General features: G+C 31.8%; 1 protein-coding gene and 2 long non-coding RNA genes across 6 annotated transcripts; 2 read left to right on the forward strand and 1 right to left on the reverse strand.

Annotated features, from left to right (window-relative positions):
- Positions 1–2,078: 2,078 nt before the first annotated feature.
- LOC114188349 (uncharacterized) lies at positions 2,079–22,516 on the reverse strand. Of its 2 annotated transcripts, none has more exons than XM_085674892.1 (11): positions 22,280–22,516; positions 22,092–22,175; positions 9,328–9,764; positions 8,984–9,081; positions 8,719–8,861; positions 6,581–7,072; positions 5,786–6,278; positions 5,269–5,411; positions 3,789–4,280; positions 2,639–3,675; positions 2,079–2,427 (listed from the first exon to the last, which is right to left on the reverse strand). In XM_085674892.1, the coding sequence occupies exons 1-11, from the start codon at positions 22,487–22,489 to the stop codon at positions 2,382–2,384; spliced, it is 3,675 nt and encodes a 1,224-aa protein (XP_085531018.1). In that variant the 5' UTR covers positions 22,490–22,516; the 3' UTR covers positions 2,079–2,381. The 2 variants fall into 2 exon arrangements, with proteins under 2 accessions (XP_085531018.1, XP_027932744.2); XM_028076943.2 differs by having other exon boundaries at positions 5,648–6,278.
- On the forward strand, positions 10,691–14,656 carry LOC114187313 (uncharacterized). Of its 3 annotated transcripts, none has more exons than XR_003605231.2 (4): positions 10,691–10,999; positions 11,091–11,232; positions 12,158–12,798; positions 13,778–14,656. It is a non-coding gene; the product is annotated as an uncharacterized LOC114187313 (long non-coding RNA). The 3 variants fall into 3 exon arrangements; XR_003605230.2 differs by lacking the exon at positions 13,778–14,656 and having other exon boundaries at positions 10,697–10,999; positions 12,158–12,458; positions 12,661–12,931; XR_003605228.2 differs by lacking the exon at positions 13,778–14,656 and having other exon boundaries at positions 10,692–10,999; positions 12,158–12,931.
- A 272-nt stretch (positions 22,517–22,788) lies between the features above and the next one.
- LOC146885499 (uncharacterized) lies at positions 22,789–23,733 on the forward strand. Its single transcript, XR_014995544.1, has 2 exons — positions 22,789–23,197; positions 23,350–23,733. It is a non-coding gene; the product is annotated as an uncharacterized LOC146885499 (long non-coding RNA).
- Positions 23,734–23,769: the final 36 nt, after the last annotated feature.

Raw genomic sequence — 23,769 nt, forward strand, 5'->3', positions numbered from 1 at the left:
CAAATTAAATGTATGCATGTTTAAATACATTTGAAAACATTGTTGAATAAAAATTAAATCACTGCTAAAAAAAATTCATATTACCTACTAATTTTGTTTTTATTTTTTTTTTGTAGGAATACTTATAAATTTTATTATGAAAAAAAATTTGCAAGAAATTGCTATCAATTTTTTTGTAAAATATTTTTGTATAAAACACTTTTCACAAAAAATTTTGTAGGAAATACTTGCAAATTTTATAATTTTGTAGGAAATAATTACCCACGAAAGAATTACCTGCCAATTAAAATTCTTAAAAAAAAAGCATGAAAAAGTTTTTTCTTACAATTTTTTTTAACAAATTTGTAAAAAAATTCCCATGTAATATGAGAATTTTTAGTAGTGAATATGCAAGCATATTTAAATTCATTGGTATTTTGCAAATATGAGTAGTGAGATTTTAATAAAAATTTCAAAAACATATGTTTTAGTTAATGAAAGTCAAAATATAAAAATTACAAAAGTGTGCAAGGCAATTTGTATCGGACGAATTACAGAAAATAATTTTTGTGAAATAGGAGATTGATATACTTTTGGCTTCTACAATAATAAGTCCATTGTTGCATTGAGCATAATGTGTGAAATAAGTATTGGGGAGACATTGTAGTTTAGGCATTTTAACTACGCGTTCTAGATAGAAATTTTAATGTTATGTTATTTTTATTGTTTTTGTTCTTATTTTGAGCTCATCTTTTATATCAAAAACATTAAAACAAAATTACAATAAATGTTTTGGTTTTTAACATATCTTTATTGGTTTGTAAGATGTTTTAGTGATTGGGATTATCAAATTCATGAAAAATTGGAATCTTAATTAATGTTGCATGGATTATTTATATGTTGCTAATTTATATTGGTTATTGAGAACTGTTATAGGTTGAATTTTTATAATAGAGTTATCCTTGGTGAGATTTTGAGCCTATTGATGGATTGTGTGTCATATCTTATTTTTCTAGTGTGATTTCACTTATGTTTTATTTATACTCTAACAATTAGCTTGATTATGTATTTTAAAACTTTGTTTACATGCATAAAATTATATGAATTAGACACTTCTTGTTTTTTAAGGCATTGCTAATATTTCATTACGGTGAAGTCTTCCGATAACTTTTCTTAATTTTAACCTCATTACTTAGCTTAAAAGAGAAAGACCATAATTTGTGGGAATATAGCTATCAAACAAATATAATCTAACAAAATAAATACACAAAAAAACTATGATAGTAAGTTTGTTAATGTTCTCCCAACAATCATATATGTTGTTTCAAGTTATTAGATTATACTAAAAAAAAAATAGAAATTTCCTGTAGTCAAACTCCAAATTTACGAATAAAAATGCTTTCCCCACAACTTTCCCATAAACAGAAATTTGTGGGTAATATGCTCATAGGAAATGTTTCCCAAAAATTTTAATATATGTAAGTAATTTCCTTCAAATATATTTTTTGTAAAATGTCACAATTATGAGTAGGTAATTTCTCACGGTTTTCTTTTTTTTTCTTTTTTTCAAAACTTCAAAGCCTTTCCCAAATATATTTCTCATGGATTTTGAATACCCATGTCCACTTTCCAAAAAAAGTACTAGTGAGAAATATACATTTTTTAAATTAAACAATCAAATATTAATTTTTTATATGCTATCATTAAATTTGTGCATTAAAAATATTTAAATAGTGAATTTACTGCAAAATATTTTTTTCTATAATTCAAATGATGCTATTAATATTTTTTTTTATAATATATATATATATATATATATATATATATATATATATATATATATATAAATCACATGCAACAAGTAAAAGAGTATAAAAAAAATTTAATAAACCAAAAATTTAAAAATATATCCCATGATCATGATTAGTAATTTTAATAGATTTAATCAAGGTGTCAAAGTATTATAATGACAAATAGTTATAAAAAATTCAAATTGAATGTTACTAAAGATAGAATTAAAATATCTAATAGATTCTTTTTTAATGCATGCGAAAAGTAGGAAACTTTCAAAAAATATCCAAAAGAATATACGAAAAATATAAAAAAAGTAAATTTAAATAAAAAGTTATTCGATACTTTTAAATGTATATATACGCAACTATCTTATAAGTATCCGTAGCGGAGAAAGATAATTTGTTTTAACATTGACATTCCTTCCCTGATCTGGTTCCCATTCTAGATGACATAATACATTGCAAATGATTTTAGGGTGCGTTTGGCATATTACTTGTATTGAATCCCTATTCATGCATAACACCTTCACATTAATGGACCCGTGACTGCTTCCTTGTTGTTTACGTTGTTGTTGTCGTCTAAATTCCTACCTGAATTGATATAGCTTATCATTTCCGTTTCACTTCACTTAATGATCTTTTTGTCCTTCTGTTCCTGCAATTTAAACCAAAACACATTCACCAAACAATATTCTAGCATTTTCCAGCCCCTCGAATTCGCTATTGTTCTTATTTGGTGACTGAATTTATGCAAGATAATGGTTTAGGTAGGAATCTGAATATGAGCAAATAGCATTGGCGTATGAATATTACTCTTTTCTATACCATTTTCTGAAGTAAAAATGCTGAGTGTATGAATTGCTAACCTTTGGCGTCTCTGTTGTGTTTTGGTGCTGTTTGTTAGGTCCCCGCGTTCATTGTGTTTTCGCATCTTGCTAGACTCTCCCTTCTGCACTTTTTCTTTCATTTTGAAGCTTCGTGGATCAACTTCTGCTGTGTTAATCAACATCATATATTCATCTTCACTTTCGATCTCTTCCTTTACCTCCAACCCCTTCCCTTTGTCTTTATTTGTATTCCTCTTTGATTCTTTTTCTTCCCGTTGTTCATCACCTTCGTCGCTTTCCTCGCAACCAGAGTGCCCTCGGTCAGTTCTCTCTCTGCTTCTTGTATTTTTCTCCTCTGCTGATTGTTTTCGGCTTTCTTCAATTTGGGTCATAATTTCTGTTGGGCCTGGCTCCATTCTATGTTCCACGTTGATCCCACACTTTGTACTGTATTCGGCTTCGCTGTGAAGTAGAGATGGTTCGAGACCATGAAAACACCTATAATTAACAGAAGCTACCTCCATGGGACGTCCACATTGGCAAGGTATATGAGCCAACACATCAGAGGGGTGGTTAGAAATCTCAATATGCTCACATATTTGAGGAATAATCTTTACCATGGTTCTCTCATAGTACTCTTTGAAAGCTTCATCAAAGTTCACTTCTTCATTCAACCTCACATGCCACAAGCGAAAGTCCTCGACGGTGCGAGACATGGACTCACCATGACCAAGGAGCTTCACATTCTTTCCCTTGCTAAGAATGGCCCATCCCTTAGGGTCTTGTTTGAGGAAGAGCAACCTCATTATCTCTATTGTTGCAAAGTCTTGCACCCCTTCATCTTCACCCTTCACTCTTTTTTGCTCCCTACTTGCAAGCAAGCTCTCAATGGCAATCCAAAAGTGTGGCACAATCTTAGGGTCTTCCCTTCCCATTTGGTATGAGTCTATTGTGATGTCTATTTGCAAGCTTATTGTCTCAACATCCCTCTTCAATTTCTCTATTGCACTCGTGAATTCTTGGATCCACATAGTATTTGTGCCTTCGTAGATGAAGAGATAACTATCCTCCTCGATCTGATTTTTTCAACATTATATTATATATGTATTAAATCATTACTATTTAAGTCATATTCCACACTATAGCCCACACATATACAAAATAGGACATGCAAGCAGTTAGAACTTACCAAATATCCAATTCTTGGGTTAAGCTTGTTCATTTGAGACCAAAACCAATTCCATTGATGAGTGAGTCGAGTGTGATTAGAGTTTCTAAACGGAAATCCATCAATGCCATACATCGATATAATTTGTTTTGTGTCTATGTTTTCCACCTTACCCTCAGGACTTAACAATGGAATCACAGGTTTTCCCCTATAGTTGAACACTTCCTTAATTAGTTCGATGCCTGTTTCAAAATTGAAATGTTTGACCACATACCATCCAAACTTTGCTCTTTGTAATTTAGTTTCTAATTTTTTTATTCGATCTTGATTCCATTCATCTACAATGGGAATCCACAAAATCTTGAAATCCTCCTTCATGTAACCTTCTACTTCTCTTGGTTCCTCTTTTAATTTCACATAAATAGTTTTCAGAAGTTGAGTCTCCTCGTCGATATGTTCGAGTCCCGAAATGAATAACAACACATGCTTCTTCTTAAACTCTTCAACTTTAACCTGTCAAAACAATACACTAAATTCATTCGGAATTTAATTACAATACTTTTTACTCTCTCATCTACTTATAGATTCACATGTAAGCAACTTACTGACTTTCACTATACATTCAAAGCATGTCTTGGATTATTTTCAATTAGTTAACAAAATATTAACTTTTACATTCCATAGTTCGTGAAAAGTTAAATCATAAGTAAAAGGAAGGACTATTTGTATCCAATCTTAGTGTGGTAAACATTGAGAAGATAGTAATTAAATTGAGTGCATGTATCTATTGATAGAAAAAAAAATCAGAAAAACACATACACACACATATATATATATATATATATATATATATATATATATATATATATATATATATATATATATATATGTCTCAAATCTCATTCCCTTGACAAACTTCCCACACCAGAACAAAATTGATTTTATCAACCTATTGCACCTGATAGCAATTTTATCACGAGAAGATAAACCTAACAAACCTCTGTTGTGACAATATATATAATAAGATAAAAGTTTAAGTTTAACTCATTGATGGAAGCATCCTCCACGGCTCCAAGTAGAAACAAGGCAAAGAAAACTTAGACTTTCTCAATGGAAACTTGAAAGCAATATCAGTTACCCAACAATGAAAGTTCCTTGATGGTGAGTCTAGGAGAAATACTCTCATTTTAAAGGCTTTGTAAAACAAGAAGACGTAGCATAAATAAAATATCATCAATTTCAAGCTTCATCTTCTTCTATCCTGGCCAAAAGTGTGGAGGTTGGATGATCCTCCATCACAAATCCTTACAAAACTCAACTTGTAAGTTGAGGATTTTTCATATATACTACAAATTAACTTTACATCTACCAGATATGGGATCTCCAACACTTTCAAAAGATGTATTTTTTTTTCTACAATCCATCCATTTAAAACTTTTAGATGACACTCATTATGCATGAGAAATAAGATCAATTAAAATTATAATGCTAGTTATTATACCTGTTCTGAAGTGAGGCCATTAATGATATTCTGTCTAGAATCCCTATTCTCATTAGAGATGATGAGTGCTTTCAAAACATTGACAATATCTTTTCCAGTATTAAAGATAATATTTTTACGCCTGGAATAGTCTTCTATTCTCCCTGCAATTACCAGACATAATTTTAAGATCATCTTATAAGGAAAAATGAACTTCAATTCAGCTTCTTACAGTAGAAATTGTATTTGGAAAAGGGAGTAAGGTATATTCAAAATCAACTCATTGAAAAACATACGAACAGATTGAAAATTGTTATTCTCTACTACTTGAGAAGCAAGTAGCTAAAACCTAAATAATAAACACACGAGCACAAATTTAAATCAAAAGGTGGAGTCTCACATGGTTCCCCGAAAGAGTAAATTGTCTGCTGATCAAGACCATGACAATTAAAAGAAGTTACCTCCATGGAACGTCCACCTTCCACATTAGGGCAATGTATATGAGCCAATATATCATAAGGGTAATTAGAAATCTCACTATGCTCAAATTTTTTAGGATTAGTCTTGTCCTTGATGCTCTCGTAGTACTCTTTGAAAGCCACATCAAAGCTCACTTCTTCAATCATCTTCACATGCCACAAGCTCAACTCCTTGACGGTGCGAGACATGGCCTCACCATGACCAAGAAGCTTTACATTGTATCCCTTACTGAGAATGACCCATCCCTTAGGATCTTGTTTGATGAAGAGCAACCTCTTTATCTCTTTTGTTACAAAGTCTTGCACCACTTTATCTCCTTCACCTTTCATTATTTGTTGCTTCCTACTTGCAAGCAAGTTGTTAATGGCAATCCAAAAGCGTGGCACAATCTTAGGGTCTTCCTTTCCCAGTTGGTATGAATCTATTGTGATGTCTATTTGCATGCTTATTGTCTCAACATCCCTCTTCATTTTCTCTATGGCAGTCGTGAATTCTTGGATCCACATAGTGTCTGTGCCACCGTATATGAAGAGATAACGATCCTCCTCAATCTAATTTTTCAACATTATATTATAAATGTATTAAAATTATTAATATTTAACTCATATTCTCACTCTATGACACATATACACCTTTTGAAAAACAATTCTGACAGTTTTTGTTACAAGTTAAATTCTTGTGAGTTAAGGTTGGACGAAAGGAAAAAATACGAAGAAAAGAACACACAAACAACTATGTTCTGTCCTAAGAAAAGAATCTCGGAAGGTACCTTTTCTTTACGCATATAGTTTTGTTTGTGTTCACATATATTAAATAGGAAATATGTGCTATGATATAAGCACTTAGTACTTACCAAGTCCCCAATTCTTGGGTTAAGCTTGGTCATTTCAGACCAAAACCAATTCCATTGTTGAATGAGTCGAGTGTGATCGGAGGTTCTAAATGGAAATCCATCAATGCCCCACATTGATATAATTTGCTTTGTGTCGATGTTTTCCACTTTACCCTCTGGACTCATCAATGGGATCACAGGTTCTCCCCTATAGTTGAACAACTCTTTTATAAGCTTGATGCCTGTTTCAAAAGAAAAATGTTTGACCACATACCATCCAATCTTTGTTCTTTGTAATTTAGTTTCTAATGTTTTCCTGTGATCCTCATTCCAGTCATCCACAATGGGGATCCACAAAATTTTGAAATCCTCCTTCTTGTAACCTTCCACTTCTCTTGGTTTCTTCTTCAATTCCTCGTAAATAGTTTTCAGAAGTTGAGTCTCCTCGTCAATATTTTTAAGCCCCGAAATGAACAACAACACATGCTTTTTTTTAAACTCTTCAATTTTAACCTGTCAAAGTAAAATACACTATATCGATTGACTTACAATGAACTTACTAACTTTTACTACATTTAAATCATGTCTTGGATCATTTTTAATTAGTTAACAATATATTAAATTTTACATACATATTTCGTGAAAGTCAAATCATTAAATAAAAGGAAAGACTTTTGTAGCTAATCTTAGTGCAGCAAGAACATTGTGAATGTGAAGATAGAAATTAAATTGAATGCATGTGGTTATTAATAGAAAAAAAAAAAACCCAAAAGCATATGTATTTCCATTTATCTTAAATCACTTTCTCTTAACAAACTTCACACTAAAACAAAAATAATTTCACCAACTAGTTGCATCCGATTGTAACTAAAGAGCGGATAATTGGGATGGGTCCAACAAATATCACCTATTATACTATAATTACAAGATATGATGGAGAAAAAGAATTATATCACTACTAAAAAAACTCATATTTTTTGTCAATTTTGTTTTGAAATTTTATTTGTGGGAAATACTTACAAATTTTGTTGTGAAAAAAATTTTGCAAGAAATTATTACCAATTTTCTTGCAAAATATTTTGTATAAACACTTTTCGCAACAAATTTTGTAGGAAATACTTGCAAATTTTATAAATTTGTAGAAAATGATTACCCACGAAAGAATTACCTGCCAATTAAAATTTTTCGAGAAAATAATAGAAAAAAGTTTTTTCTTGCAAATTCTTTTAACAAATTTGCAAGAAAAATTTTATGTTATATGAGAATTTCTAGTAGTGTAAATTGATTTAGATAAATTACATGAAGTGTGTATATATACAAAAATAAGAGAAACAAATATAATAGAAAAGTAAATTGTTATATTTGTGTGTTAGTATTATTTTTGTTTATTTGCTAACATCCCCTTCAACTTACGATGGGATTACATTCCACCTTAAGTTTAAGTTTATGTCTAAACTTAATTAAAGAAGCAATACACAAAGGTTTGGTAAGAATGTCAGCATAGTATTTGCTTGGCACCAGCAGCTGCTGGTCCTCTTGCTAATAGTTGAGAAATTCTTGATTGACTTTGTTGTTTAAAACATCTTTATGTGATGGTGGTATACCTATATCACGACCTTCCAACAACTTCACGAGTTGAAAACCTTTAACAGTGGCAAGCACTTCTTGTTGCCAAATAAAAAAAATTCTCATCGTCTAATTTGAGAGAGTTAGGTGTATCAAAGTGTGAGGAAAAAAAAAGAAGAAAGATCTGAAGATGTGCCATAATGCATTGTGGGAGAAAAAGAAAATTAGAATAAAACAACATTCTACATAGAAAAAAAAATCTCAAAAAAGATAGAAAAGTCTAAGATAAGATAAAAATATGAAGAAAATTTTACATAAGAAAAAATCTAAAACATCCCACACAAGTTGTGGCTATTACATTTTGACAATGAATAAGACAATATTTAATACATACTCACTACTACTTCCGCGTTCTACTATCTTCACAATTTTCTCTATCCCATCAATTATTCTTTTCACAACCTCAAATCCTATCACCATCCAATTAAAACTTTTACTAATCCCACCATGTTTTCTTGTAGAACTGAGGACACTCATTATGCATGAGAAATAAGATTAATTAAAATTGTAATGCTAATGATAATAGTTATTACCTGTTCTAAAGTGAGGCCACTAATAACATTCTGTCTAGAATCCCTGTTCTCACCAGAGATGATGAGTGCTTTCAAGACCTTGACAATATCTTTTCCAGTAATAATGATAATATTCTTACGTCTGGAATAGTCTTCTATTCTCCCTGCAATTATCACACATAATTTTAACATCTTTTTATAAGAAACATGAATTTGAATTCAGCTTCTTACAGTTTAGAAACTGTATTAGGAAAACGGAATATGATACAAAGCAAGCATAACTAACCTATCTCCGTACTACACATTTCCAAATGCTCCCTAAAAGTTCTTATAATGAGATCAAGCTTCTTCTCAAAGTTTCTCGATAATTCATATTTGTTAAGCCTGAATAAAGAAATAGCAATCATTATATTTGACAGAAAATAAAATAAAATTTGATAATTTAATGGTTGACACATCAGATAAAACCCCTACCTTGAGAAATCTTAAATATAAGCCACCCTCTAAGAATTTATATGTATGACATATTTTTAATATAACTAAGTTGATGAATTTATCCCCATGGAACAAAATATAAGAACTAAAATTAGTTTTTAGAACATAGTAATTAATTTGTATAAATGGTTTTACTTGTGGTGAGTGGTGAAGTCATCAATTTGACCAGTGCAAGTGACGAAGGTGAAGATTGCCCAGTAGACGACAACAGGGATCTCATGCAAAGTCTCTGCCAAGGTGGGGACGTCCTTGATATCATAGCCAGCACTGGTTAACCACTTCCACTCGGTGATGCACTCAATCATTTGCATCACCTTCTTCACCACACTGTTGAAGAAGCACAGGTGCTGAGGCTTTTGCTGAATCATCAGAAGCCCATTCAGATCAGCCAGAGATTTCTCATACTCCTCGTACTGTCTCAACTGGGGAAGGTACATGAATTTCCCGTATTCCAGAGCAAAAGCTGCTTCAACTATCAGTGCCTTTGCATCCCACGAATATTCTTTCAACTGTTCCAGAATCAGCATCGTCGTGTGATGCGCGTACTTGTCACCACGGGGAGTGCTCACCATCTACATCTCCGACCATTCCAATTTTAATATCTATAGTTAATGTCAAGATTTTTATATTATTTATAGTTAATATCTATATTAATTTTATGACTAAAAATTATTATTTTATGTACTAACCAATTTAAATATTAATTTAAAAAAATAAAAAATTATTGATTACTAAAATAATAATTATTATAAATAAAAAATTATAATTAATTACTAAGTTGATCATTAATTAATTAGAAACCAATTTAGAAACTAAGTCATTTTGATAATCAAAATCTAGATAATCAATTTTTAGTGACCAATTTTTTTTAGTAGTCAAAATTATGATAATTAATTTTAAAAATCAATTTATAACTAACTGTATCTTTTTTATTCATAATAGTTGTTATTTTAGTAATTAATAATTTTTTACTTTTGAAATTTGTATCAAAATTGGTCACTATAGTAACTAATAATTTTTTGTCACTAAAGTTGATTATTAATGAAGCATTTTCTTATAATGTTTAGACTATATTAACCTACAGTGAATGAAGATCAATTTAATTTGATCTTCAAATTATAAAAAGAAATTGTTTTAATTCTTTAATTAGTTTTAAAATACATATAATTAGTTTTTAATTATAATATTTAATTTTATTAGTGAAGTTACAGTAATATTTATATTTATTTCTAAATGTCAATTAAAGTTAACATGAAGTGATTAACTTTTATTACTGTACTTATCTGTTGGTCTTAAATGAATAAATTAAGTACTCAAGGCGGCCTAATATTTAGGCCAGTCAAATTAAAGGAAAAAAAAAGTTTAGGGTAAAATTAATTAAAAAGCATGTTATTCAAAGGTTAAAATAAGAAATAAAATATAGATACTTAAAAGGAGAATTTTATTTATATAATGGTATATATATAATTTAAATTTTATATAATTTTAGTTGAGGGTGGGCAATTGCTCAATCTGATCATGTTTTGGTATGATCTGTTTCATTAAGAATCTATTTTCTAAAATTCATTTTCTGATTCAGATCTACATTTTTTAACTTTTCTAGACCAGGTAACCATTTTATTTAGTTGGATTTTAAAATTTGGATAATCCAATTCGGCATCTGGATCATGTTCAGATCCAAATAAATCTGAACTAATTCATTAAGTTCTTCCCAGTACCAAAATTTGAAATTCATAAATCCCGGAAGTCCTTCCGGTACAATCAATCTTAAATCATTTTCTCACTTCTTTCTTTATACTTTATCAAGGTAAATCTAATTCGTTCTTAATTCGATCTCCATTTCTCCTTTCGTTCCTTCCTTCTTCGACATTTAATTTTTTTTTATTTTGTTTGAACAGAACGTTGTGGTGCCATGATTCTCGTTCGGTTCATCAGGATTTTGTTGGAGAAAACGTACGAAGCCACTACTGAGCTAGTGAATGTGGCGGGATTCGCTGGAGATTAAGATTAAGGTTAAGTTACTACGCGTGTTGGAAAGAGGTATGTAACCATTATGGTTGTGAATCCAAGAGTTCTTTTAAATGAAATAATGTTGTAGAACTACGTGCAGAGATCTCTGTATCTCTATGGTTTTTGCAACTATCTCTCTGTGTCTGTGTTTGGATGTATGGGAACAAATAAAAGTGATTATTTTAAGTTAGATTTTCTATTTTTAAATGGTATTTTGGTGTGCGGTGTTCTGTCTGTGTATAATCAATGCATCTTAATGGAATAATGAGTGGGAATCATAGATGATTCAACAATGATCAAATCTTCATGTCGTTTTTCATTCTTTGTTTTCATTTTCTTAATTCTATTTTGCTGAACAATTTAGTCTGGTATCCTGGTTGTAGATTGAAATCATACTTTGGGCATGTTAATGTTATTTATTTTGATTGTTATCTTTTGATAACTTAATTTATTTCTTTATTGGAGTCATCATATTAGTATCTTATAAGTTGAATTTTGTCAGTTAATTATAATTCTTGACAATTGGCATACATGTGTCTTTTGGTGGATTTGCATTTCTGATACAATTAAGGAATATGGGGTATGGTATGTCAATTTTGTATGTGAACTGTGAACTAAATTAGGCATGGTAAGTTGTTGAAACATATTTTTTGTGTTATCCAACTTAACCTGATTATGTATAGTGTGAAAAGTGAGGCTTCTTGGTATGATAATTCTTAAAAATGTGTGCTAATATGATAATTCTAAGTATCTAAAGACCAAATCTAAATTCTGTTTTCATTTGCTTTTGGGTATGAAAGAGAGCAGGCCACTTTTTTCATAGAAAATCTATTTGGAATGGATATACACTAGTATCTACCAGATTGAATTACACTGCAAGTTCTATTACTGTTGATTCATGTACTACTAAAATTTTACCCATGTGAATGTGATGGTGGTAATTGGTACTTATTAGGTTGATCGTTGATGTACATATTGGGAAAGGGGACACTTGGAATCATCAAAGTGGGTACAACTTGAGGAGCCGAATATATCTCAACCTGATAAGGCGAAATAGCCAATCATGACACACACCAATGTGCTAGTCCGAATATACTCCAACCTAAGAGGTTCATAGCGCACGCACATGTCAGGAAAGTAATATGAAGACAGGCGAGGATGTCGTGATGACTGAGGAATAGGCCTTAATGACCTCGACACTAGGGCAGAGGACACTTCTGCTGAATGAACTAATAATAAGTGCTCTGAATGGAATGGTAAGAAAGGAATTAGGATTAATTAAGCATAGTTAGTAAAGCCTAAAACTAACTAAATAGTGCAAACCCTAGGCCCATAGGGTTTGGCCCATTAAAGTAGTATAAAAGGCATTATTCACGAGGTAAAATGACTATGCTATTTTTTACTATTACTATCATTTATTGCTCTGATACTGACTTGAGCGTCGGAGTGGCTTTGCAGGCCTCCCGCCAACGAAACTCTTCATCGGAAGGAGATACTCAGGTTCCTGAAAGGAGATACTCAGGCTCTTGGGAGGAGATATTTAGGCTCCTGGACTTAGAAACTTAAGCGAAGAAGGTGGACGTGTGCATTTAAAAGGTTCATTGGTCCCTACATAATTTGTGTTCGCGGGTACATTTGTATTCGATAGGAACAATTGATATTTTAATTTGTGTTCTCTATAGTTTTGTGAAAACTATAATGAATTTATATGAGAACTAATCATTGAGAAGTTGTGTAAGTGGGAAATAGTTGGTCTAAAGTTCTTCGGATAAACCATCTTAGTGATTATGTAGACAAACATGTTAGATTTAACCCTTCTAATGAAAGAGACGTGTTTTCAAATCAACATGCAAATTTTTTTCACATACTTATATATAGGTGTCTTTAACTCACATTTTTACATATTACTTATGATTGGATTAAGACAGTGAAAATTTAGGATTAAGTATCACTCTTTTATACAAAATATAGATCACCATAGGATTGGATTTTCTAAATCTTATTTTGTTGGGATTAGTTATGAATGCGTAATCTTGTGTTTCCCTTCTTTACTTTTCACTTATGATAATCTTTTATCTAATTCGATCTCCATTTCTTTTTGTTGCATAAATAGTCATGTGCATCTTCAAAGACATCTTTTGGGACAATAATGCATATTTTACTTTTTAACTCACGTTATATGCCTCGGTTGTCCAAGAACCAAAGCATATAATGGCACGGTGGCAATTTTGCGATTCCAAGCTACTTTTATGCCTCGGTTCAGAGAAAACCCGAAGTAAAAGAGGGTTATAGGCTTCGGTTCACTAAAAATCGGTGCCAAACGCCATTATATGCTTCTGTTCCAAAGACCTGAAGCAAAAAACGTGGCTGAATATTTCAAAAATGCCACTAGCCATTACGTCTTTGGCCTCGGGTGAAACTCAACCTGTACCAAATAGGGTCATATGCCTCGGTTATTAATTGGGAAATGGTAATATATATTTGAATTAAAACAAATACTTTGCAATGTACTAAAGTTTGGTGTACTAAATTTGTCTTTCTATATACTAACTTAAGTTAATGTCTTACCTTGCAGACATTCAAGAGTCCTGCGCCAATGCTCGCGAAGTCCATAAAGTTTGGTAGGATAACATGTGCAAAATTAATAATTTAGATGTACAATAGTATTGATTAGGATATATGTATTTGGATTGTGGATATTCCAATTATCTTTTAAATGTATTTGGATTGTAGATGCTTGATAAAATATTTTGTTCTGGTTTATGCTGGTCTCTAAAAAGAATGCTGGTTTAAATGTGGGAATGACAATAAAACAAAAAAAATGTATTTAAAAAGAAATAGTAGAATAGGCCTCAGTTCTTACCAAATCTGAAGAAAAAAGGTACTCTATGGCTTCGGTTCTTACCATAACCGAGGCCAAAGGCTCTACGAATTTTTTAATAAATTAAAAATGTTGTGAACCTTTGGCTTCGGTTCACGATTACCCGAGGCAGAAAATGACGTCTATGGCTCTGGTTCGTCTACAACTGAGACAGAAAAGCAGAACCTCTATGGCCTTGGGTGATAACTGAGGCCAAAAGGCACTCCCTTTTGGCATCGCCCCAATATGTCTCGGTTATAAAACCGAGGCAGAATAACGAAAACAACCGAGGTCAAAAGCCCTTACTGCACTGGTTGAACTATGTTCATTGAAAGAGTTAGTTATCTCAATTGTTGCAAAATACTTTTATGAACTGTATATCTTAAACTTAACAAACATTGTTTCAAATTATTTTTCTATTGTAGGAAACAATTCCTTTGTCACTTCACTCCCTCTATATTGTGAGAATTAGTGAGAGAACAAAGACTGATTTGTGGTCTCCGTTTATTCCACGATGGAGGCAGATTTTTTGGATCTTTTAGTCTATGATAGATTAATGATGTTTTGTCCTTTTAATGTTTTCTTTTATATAAGATATTGGTGTAATATTTTATTTGAAAGATGGCAGAATATTAAATATGTGTTCATGTTTGGTTATACATAATCATTTTATTATAATTGAATTTTTTTATACTTTTTATTAAATAATTTATATTATTTTATATATTATTTAAATTTTTATAAGTATTTATGTATTGGATGAAACAATTATTTTATTTTTAAAATATAGATGCAAAATTAAATTTTGATTTATTAAAAAATTATTTTTTATTAGAAAATATGGATCTAGAAATGAATTTGGATTTATAACTTGATCCAAATATTTGGATTTGGATTTTCAAAAAATCTAAAATAGTTTTACAGAAAAAGTAGATATGGATCTAATATCTGATCTAAATATTTGGATATAAAAGGGATATGGACTAGAGCATTAAAAATCCAATCCATGGTCACCCTTGATTTTAGTGTGGGTGTTTATGTAACCTATAGAATCATAGACTAGAACTAACCTATCTAAAATAGGTCCACTCAAGCAAAGGCTCATGAAACAAGTATAAAAGGATGAAGTGATTACGAGGTAAGATTGCGGAAGTGAGACTGACGTGTACTTGGAAGACCATGATGTATCAACGTGAAACATGATCAATGAGAAGCAATAAAGAGTAGAAGGACAAAGTAATCATACAAGCAAATATATGACATTGTTGATTGACATACATTCATAAATAGGAGGCTAAAGGAGGTCTTAAGGGGTGATGTAGGGAAGAACAACCCTAGTTACATACAACCATCTTTTTCGAGTGATCTAGGACACACCCCATTAATTGAGGCCGAAAGAACCTGTAGAACAACCACACGTTCTTAGCATTCCGAAAACACCTTGGTAGGCATAAGGGGATCCTGTAGCCATCCTTTTTTTATTTATGGTATAATAGAAGTTAATCTCCCTCTAAACTTGAAAGCATTAATCGTGATCATTATGATAGGAGTATTGATCCAAATGAACACATGAATGTTTAGATAACCTCTGAACTTGATAGAACACACTATATGGCAACTGAATTACAAGTAGGATGATTGCTTGTGCAAGAAGACGATAATCAACCTTGATGAGTTGCGACAAAGGACAACCAAGTTCATGTAGCTTAAAGAGTTGAGAGAATTCACAAGCAATGGAAGAACGAAAGTATAACACCCTAACCTTTTGCTTTCTAAAAGATATAGTTAACACAAAATAAAACTTTGTTCCTGTTTTATTGGAAATCTTAATAAATAAAAAATCATTATTTTACAACCATAAAGTAATTTGAAAAGGAAAAATATATATCAGACTAAAAGACTTCCCAAACCTCTCCCAATATTAATTACTCTCTCTAGTTTTAATGTGTATCTTCATCAACATTTGTACGATCCTTTACTCCTATGATAAATCACGACTATCGCATGTGCAAACCACAACCACGAACAGAATGGTGAGCTACCATCACCAAGAAAGAACCTCAATTTTTTAAATAAACTCATTCAATGTTTAAAACCCATGACATTTAAAAGAAATATATAACTTTTCATAACAAACCACAAAAAAGCCTTGGATCATAGAGTTCTCAATTTTGAGACATTCGTCCTTTGACCTTACACAGTCAAGTATCAAACATCATTCAATAGAGTGCTTCATCCACAAACATTTGTACTTTGACTTCAATACTCTAAAAACCTTCACAATCAAGCCTTAGTTCATAAAGTTCTCAAGGTAGAGATATTCTTCCTCTGACCTCGACACTAAACAACCAAGTATCAAACACTAGTCAATAGACTTCTCTGCCCAAAGACATTTGCCCTCTAACTTCGACACTCCAAAGACCCTACTCACGCAAACAAATTTCATAGAGTACTCTATCTAAAGGCATTCGATCTCCAGCTTCGACACTTAAAGAACCCTCCATTCCATGGAGCTACTCGCCAACTGGGATCCTTTCAAAGCCACCCACTTGAGGAGCATGCTCTAGACAGAGCCTCCACACATACAAGTCGTAGAGAAAGAAAGATAACAAGAATTTAACTCCTTATACAACCACCATTTAACAATAAAAATTCCAACATTAGAATAATAATTTTAAAAATCAAAACTTTCAATACCTTCACAACTAAGAACACATTTTGATCATCAAATAATAACAATATACAAAACTCAAAAGAAATCACAATCTAGTTGGCTTCACAACACACATACAAGCAAGAAAGTTAACTTCCCTCACAACCCAAGATACTCACACACCCATATACCTATAAAACTCATAAAATCATGAAAAAAAATTCTTTCGTGAAAATTTCAATTTTCTCAAAAACACCCTTTGAGAATAAATATTCACCAAATCTTTTTTCTTAGAAAATAAATATTTTAAATTAGATAATAAATCATTTTAGTTTTTATCAAAATCTTTTAAATATAATAAAATAATCATCTAAATTAAATAATTAATAAATCTCCTTGGATATATATAACTAATTATTATAATTTTCCACGGTCTTGTAGAAAGTACATGTATCTAAGAAAAGAAACCCCGAGAAAGAGCATTATTTTCAACTTTGACTCCCATGACTAGACCCCCCAAATTCACCCATTATACTTCACTTAACACCAACAAATCTTGTATTGTGGATGAGGCTCTCAACTTCTATCTCATACCAACTCACGAAAAAGTATCATCTTCAAGAAACTTTGACAAAAATAAACATTGTAGATATCATCGTAAGTATGACCATACTACAAACGTATATCATGCTTTAGAAGACAAGATTGAAGATTTGGTCCAAGCGGGACATCTTTGATGTTTTGTCCGAAAAGAGGAAGATGGAAGGAGTTATCAAGATAGGTGTGACCTCAAGTGACGCAAATATCAAAGGGCCAATAATCCAGGAGGTCAACAAGGGATAACAAAGGGAAATTCTCGTCCCATTGGGAAGGACCCTTTTGGGTGAGAGAATAAGCAGCCAAAGGAGCATATCGACTGAAGTACTTATTCAAAAAAAAATCCCAAGAACTACACACTTGAAATGAGGATGCTTAAATGATATACTTTTTCCTACTTGGGTAAGGAGAGTTTTGATCGAGGATGTTTTAATGAGTAACCTAGAAAATAAAATAGTACTTCACCAATTATGTACACTTCTTATGCTAAGGTTAAAGAAGCTTCATATGATGATCCCTCTTGAGACGAATCTCGGTCAAGGAAGTATTCATCATACGACCCCTACCAAGCCATCCTTTGGTCAAGGAACTTCCATCTTAGATGATCCCTCCCAAATGGAAAATACAACAAAGTAACCACTGATATTTAATTTAAAAAATTGGACGACGATAACACATTTATGTGTAATCAAAATGGTAACTTCATCCATGTTCATTCCCTAAATATGGTTTTGTCTAAGAAGGTTTTAACAAGGCATCAATATAGCACAACATTGCAAATAGTTATAATGGCTCTTTAAAGGCTAAAGTCAGGAAGTTTCATGGGGTGTCCCCTCTTGAGATATATCCTTGCCGGGGAAGATTCCCACCTCATGATCACTACCTAGCTCGCCCTCTCTCAGATAATGAAGCATGATCTAGATGAGATAATCCCTCTTGAGTAAACAAGGACATCTATATAAATATGTCAGATAAGAAATTTTCTTCTTAAAAAGATTATCTGTTCCATATAAACAAGCTAACTCATATATACATACCAAGAAATATTTCAATTTCATTCAAAAAACATGCTAAGGCCAAGTACACTAAACGACATGAGAAATGAGTACAACAAGAAAAAGTGAAAACCCACTTATTGAAAACTAATTGAAGAAAATGCCTAAATTGAACAAAGTCATTCCAAATCTTTGCCACCATCACCACTTGGGGTTAAAGGGTTTTCCTCACCACCACCATTGTTAGGGGTTCCATGATTATCTGTAGTCATTAATGTCATTTGTACCTCCTTGTGCTCAGGTATCTCGTTCAGAGACACTAATTCACTCGATAAACATCCTTATCAATGTTGAAGTGAGGATCAACCAAAGGAACTCTAAAAAGAAATAATCCCTTCTTCATGTTAGGCCTAGATATAACCCTTTAGCTACTTAAGCTCTTTTACAGAACGTTCCCAACAAGTTCTTTCCAATGAAATATTATGCTTCAATTGATCCAGGACTGACCAAGCATCATTCTCTTTCTTTTTAGAATCAAGGCATCATGTTCTCCAGTAATTACAATATGCCATTATGTCTAACCACTTTGGTTTAAAGAGATCCACCTAGTTGAATAGGTTTTTCTTCTCTTGAATTACATTTTTAGCAGCTTCTTAAGATCTTGTAACTTGACCTCTAACTGGATTTCCTTAGACAATTTGGTTGAATCAGCACCACGCAACTTACTTATATCAAAGGCATAAGAGTGAAACTCACTAGAAAGTGCAAAAGAGTATCACAGTCATCATTTTCTACCACTCCCACTACAACTGACATTAATATGAGTTTAATACCTTAATTCATCCTCAAGTTGGGATCGAGCAGACTAGATGAACCCCACTAGTGCTTGTAGAAGCAAAACAACCTTGTTTCGGTGATTCTTGGTAATATGTTGATGATTAATGAGAAGAATTTTCTTTATGTTACTTTTCTTTTTTTAGAGGCACTGGGGTCGAAGTTCCTTTCAGACTTCAACCTCGACAGCATTCCCTACATTCGAAGGGCAATTTTCACCCTCGACCCTCTTTTTTGCATGTCTCTCCTTCCTAAGATGGTGGAAAACCTCCTTCTTGAGAAGGTCAATCTTGACAATCGACGTAATGTGCGCAATAGGAGAATAACATCAACAAATGTCAAAAACTTGCAAGTAATGACTAAACAAAGCTACACATACAATAAAGGTCAATACGAGGGTGAGAATAGACTAACACCCCAACAATCTTCTTAGTGGACAACCTTCTAAGAAGCCTATCTAAATACCCAAGAACCCGATTGTCTTCAACGATCAGTAATGATCTTGACCATTCATGGTACCTAACTAAATTTTGAGTCAATAAAATCATAATTTCATTTTATTGCCATAATAGAATATTGATGTCCCAATGGATCTACCATGACCCAGAAAAAACCACCCTTAAAGTTTTTAAAAGAAGTGTAAGAGACAAATGGATACACCTTAGCCTGACCAACAAGTGTAAGTCCCCATGCCAAGTACTACTATAGTGAAAGAAGACCTAAGGAGTGGGTTTCAAGTAAAGAGCCTAGTAAATGACTCGAAAGGCATGGAGAAATACCTAACTATTTGGATGTAATTGCGTAAGAGCAACGTTTAAAATACGCAACACCCATGTGGTTAATTCATCAAAAGGAAATCGAACATGGAAATCGATTATAAGTGTGAAATACATATAGAAAAAATCAGAACGATAACCCTCTCAGACATGACATACATTCTCTATGGAACTTATAATAAATATAATACCATCAATAATGTCACCCTCAATTAATGTGATACTATCAACAAAAGTCCTAATTATAGACGACCATTGGTACATCGAAAAATATTCTTTAACCCTAGGATCCAATCATTCGTAACCTCGAGGCAAAGCCATCTATCCTTAGCCCTTTCTATTGTCGACGAATCTTTACTATCATCGCTACCCATGTCGGAACCAAAAGACGCACTAGAACTAAAAGAAAAGCAGGAAAATATGTCACCTATTGAATCAGTAAAAGTGGTCCTTCCCAAGGTACTCTATCCCCATTTATAGAAAATCAAGGGAGCCCAAATCCCTACATGCACTCATTTCTCAACTGTCAAATTTGTTGGATCTAAAAGCCTAGATAATGTAACTTTGAACTTCCTAAGACAGATAATGGTCTCCTCAATCATATCCCTAACAATTGCTTTTATCATTAGCCTTTACTTCTCTATGCTCCTTGAGACTAGGGGCTATACTCGGGCAAGGATAAATGCATCTTTTCTTTCCTCATTTAATGTTTAATTTTGGATTTTTAATTGAATTTTGCTCGTAAAAGATTGATTTAATTGTAATTCCAAAACAAAATTAAAATTGGACCAAAATAGAATTAAAAACTAAACTAAAATAGTAAAAAGAAAATTCAGAATAGCAAGACAATGTTATCAGCAAGACAAAAAGATCAAAGAAATGGATATTTTCTTTCTATCATTTTTTCAAAAAATAAGATTCTAAATCAAATTTCGAGTCTACGAGACTATTATATGAATAAGATTGAGATGATGTCACTCTTGGAGATGGACATCATCTTGGAATTAGTTAAGATCGTCATTAAGATAATCAATTGATCATCATCCAAATTTAGATAACGTAAAGTGTCCTAGACTAGGCCTAGCCTATCTAGCCTATCTAGCCCACTCAAGAAAATACCTATGAAACATGTATAAAAGGGTGAACTATTTATGAAGTAAAATTATTTATTAATTTATTATTATATTTACTATATTTGACAAATAGTTGACTTTATGTAGTAATAGTGTAGAGATTGGGACCAGTTAGCCATACGAAACGTAATAATCTCATAACACTGTGTAAGTGAGAAGATGGTCTTGTAATAATAGTTCGGTCCTTTGCAAGGACAATACACAGACACACATATTACTCTTTTTAATTACGTAACCGTCTATTATCTAGTAATAGTGTAGAGATTCTATTTTTCCGATTACATTTTGTTACAATTTGATTTATGTTCCTATTTATCGTATTGTAAAACTAGCATGTGTGATTACATCACCTAATTGCTCCAAGAAACAGAATATTTCATATCGTAGAATGGAATCTGTTGAATATATATTTACGTTAAGTCAATTACATCAACAATAAATAGTTTATGACAAACACCTAATAGTTATTTTAAACACAAAGTTGCACGGTTATTTCATTATAAAATAATTATTGGTTAAATAAATTGTTGTTAAAAGTGATATCTCTTAAAATTGTATTAGAACAATATGAACATTATTTTGATACTACCTATTAATATACATGCAAGAAAATATGACTATGAGGATTATATATCTTCAATACCGTTAATTTAAAATATAAACACATTCAAACATATTTTAGACACTAACATTCTCATGGACCAGTTTTGACAATATCAAAATTTTTATTTTAATTTATTATTGTAAAGGATATAAAAGGAATATAGTTATTCATTTTAATTATTTTTCAATTTTTTATATAAGAACTATTTTAGTTTTATTTTTTTAGAAATAATCAGTATAGTATTTTCGTATTATCATCAATTTATCAGAAAAATATTATATTAACTAAATTAAGAAAAAAAAGAATATCTAAAATAATAAGAAAAATTGAAAAAATAATTATAAAAGAACTATTAAGGCTTCCCGAAATTCATTATTTTTATTGAACCGTTAAATTAAATTTCTAATTAACAGAGAAAATAGAAAATTAGCAAGCACCTGGTAAGCAATTCGCTTGAGTATTGCAGTAAGTTGTGGGGACGTTATGGTCTCTTCTCTGAAATGCTCACTGAGTTGGATAGGCTGTGTCAGAAACCAGTAAGTACAATCATTCTGAGGATTAAACATTTTTTTAACTTATTAAAAAATATTATGTTTACATATAAACCATTGAAAAGAATGATTACCTTTGTAAGGAGTGTGTCTGTGATTTGAATTGAGTGATTGATGACGGTTGAGGCAACGGTGTGAAGTGATTGTACATTGCATTTCTGAACACAATGAAAATGGGTTCTGTAGACATTATTCAGAATCTGATCATCACTGAATTCAAATGGGTTCTGCAGCAAGGTCTTCCCTTGATGCACATTGCTACCTGAATCTGACTTCGATGTCATTATCTGTGATTCACAACTATCTGCTAGTCAATCTTTTAAAATAAACAGTGTTTCTCTCATTTGTGTTGGCTGATTTATAGTCACCAAAAAACACAGGGCATAACTTTACGATGCTTACGTGAGGCACATGTAACAATAAATGATTCCAAACGAAGCGTACAAGAAACCAAAAGCATGGATTGTTGTTATCAGAATACGAAAGCATATGTTTGGTGTTCATTAATTTATGTAACTTTTCCTGTGTAATAAGTATTTGAGGAAGGTTGAAAATGAACTGGTATATGTCTTGCTGTCATGAATTTCCCTGTCCTTTTTTCGTTATTTTTCGTATGGTTTAAGCCAAAACAAATATTTTAATTAAATTGTCTATACAACGAAGATTATGATTTTGTAATTACGGAATTAAAAGGAGTGATGCTTGATATAGGCAAAAGTGCATGACACGCTTACTGCTTTTAGAAAATTGTTAAAAAATTGTTAGCATCAGACTGATTTACGTTGAAATAGATTTGTTTTTAATAAACTGGATGATCTATCCAAATAAGGGACATGAAAGACCAAATTTCTTACTTTTTTACTTTCATTCCTATGCTTCAAAGTATAAATTTGGTTCCTATATCTCGTGTCACTCAAAATATTTCTGCAGAGAAAATCAAAACCTCTACATGTATGACTTATTGGACCCACTCCTTAGTTTGGAAGCAAAAGGTATTTTCATGTCCTACTTATTCAAAGATCACAATTATTTTTCTTCTTTGACTAATATTTTCCTTTGAATAATCATAAGTCCATAATTATTCATCCGGGAAATATTACTACATTGTTGTAAATGTTTGTAATATGTAAGGGCTTCGTTACAGTGAAATTTCTGATTTCCCGAGATATCAAAAAGGAAGTGATGGAATGTTGTTTGGAAGTGGAGGCAGAGAGTTGGTTGGCAATGCTGGGATTGCAAGAAAAGGTGGAACTATGGTCTGAGGCAGTGTTGGAAGTGAAGGCAAAGGAAGCAATGTTGGTTTAGGCAAAGAGGGAATGATTGGTGCAATTTTTTACAAAAAAGATGGCGAGTTGCTAGGCTCATGCTCATGCTTGAGAAACTCAAAGTAAGATCAAAAGGTGTAATCAATGAGATTGAATATGAGAACTAATAATGTAGAAGATTTGCAAAATATATATGAAATTAATATGTATTTGTTTGAGATTGAATGAGACAGAAAGAAGGTGCTTGCTCTTATGTTTTTTTATACTAGCATTTTGTTTAGCTTCCTCAAGATTGAGAA

Source organism: Vigna unguiculata, chromosome 6, assembly GCF_037176805.1.
Source record: "Vigna unguiculata cultivar grain cowpea cultivar isolate G323 ecotype 2 chromosome 6, ASM3717680v1, whole genome shotgun sequence".
Taxonomy (NCBI): domain Eukaryota; kingdom Viridiplantae; phylum Streptophyta; class Magnoliopsida; order Fabales; family Fabaceae; genus Vigna; species Vigna unguiculata.

Coding starts and splice junctions, on each gene's coding strand:
- LOC114188349 (XM_028076943.2), bottom strand. CDS start 22,489: ATGACATCGAAGTCAGATTCAGGTAGCAATGTGCATCAAGGGAAGACC. Junction 22,176..22,279: donor CAGACACACTCCTTACAAAG/GTAATCATTCTT, acceptor TTTCTGACACAG/CCTATCCAACTCAGTGAGCA. Junction 8,862..8,983: donor AATGTGTAGTACGGAGATAG/GTTAGTTATGCT, acceptor TGATAATTGCAG/GGAGAATAGAAGACTATTCC.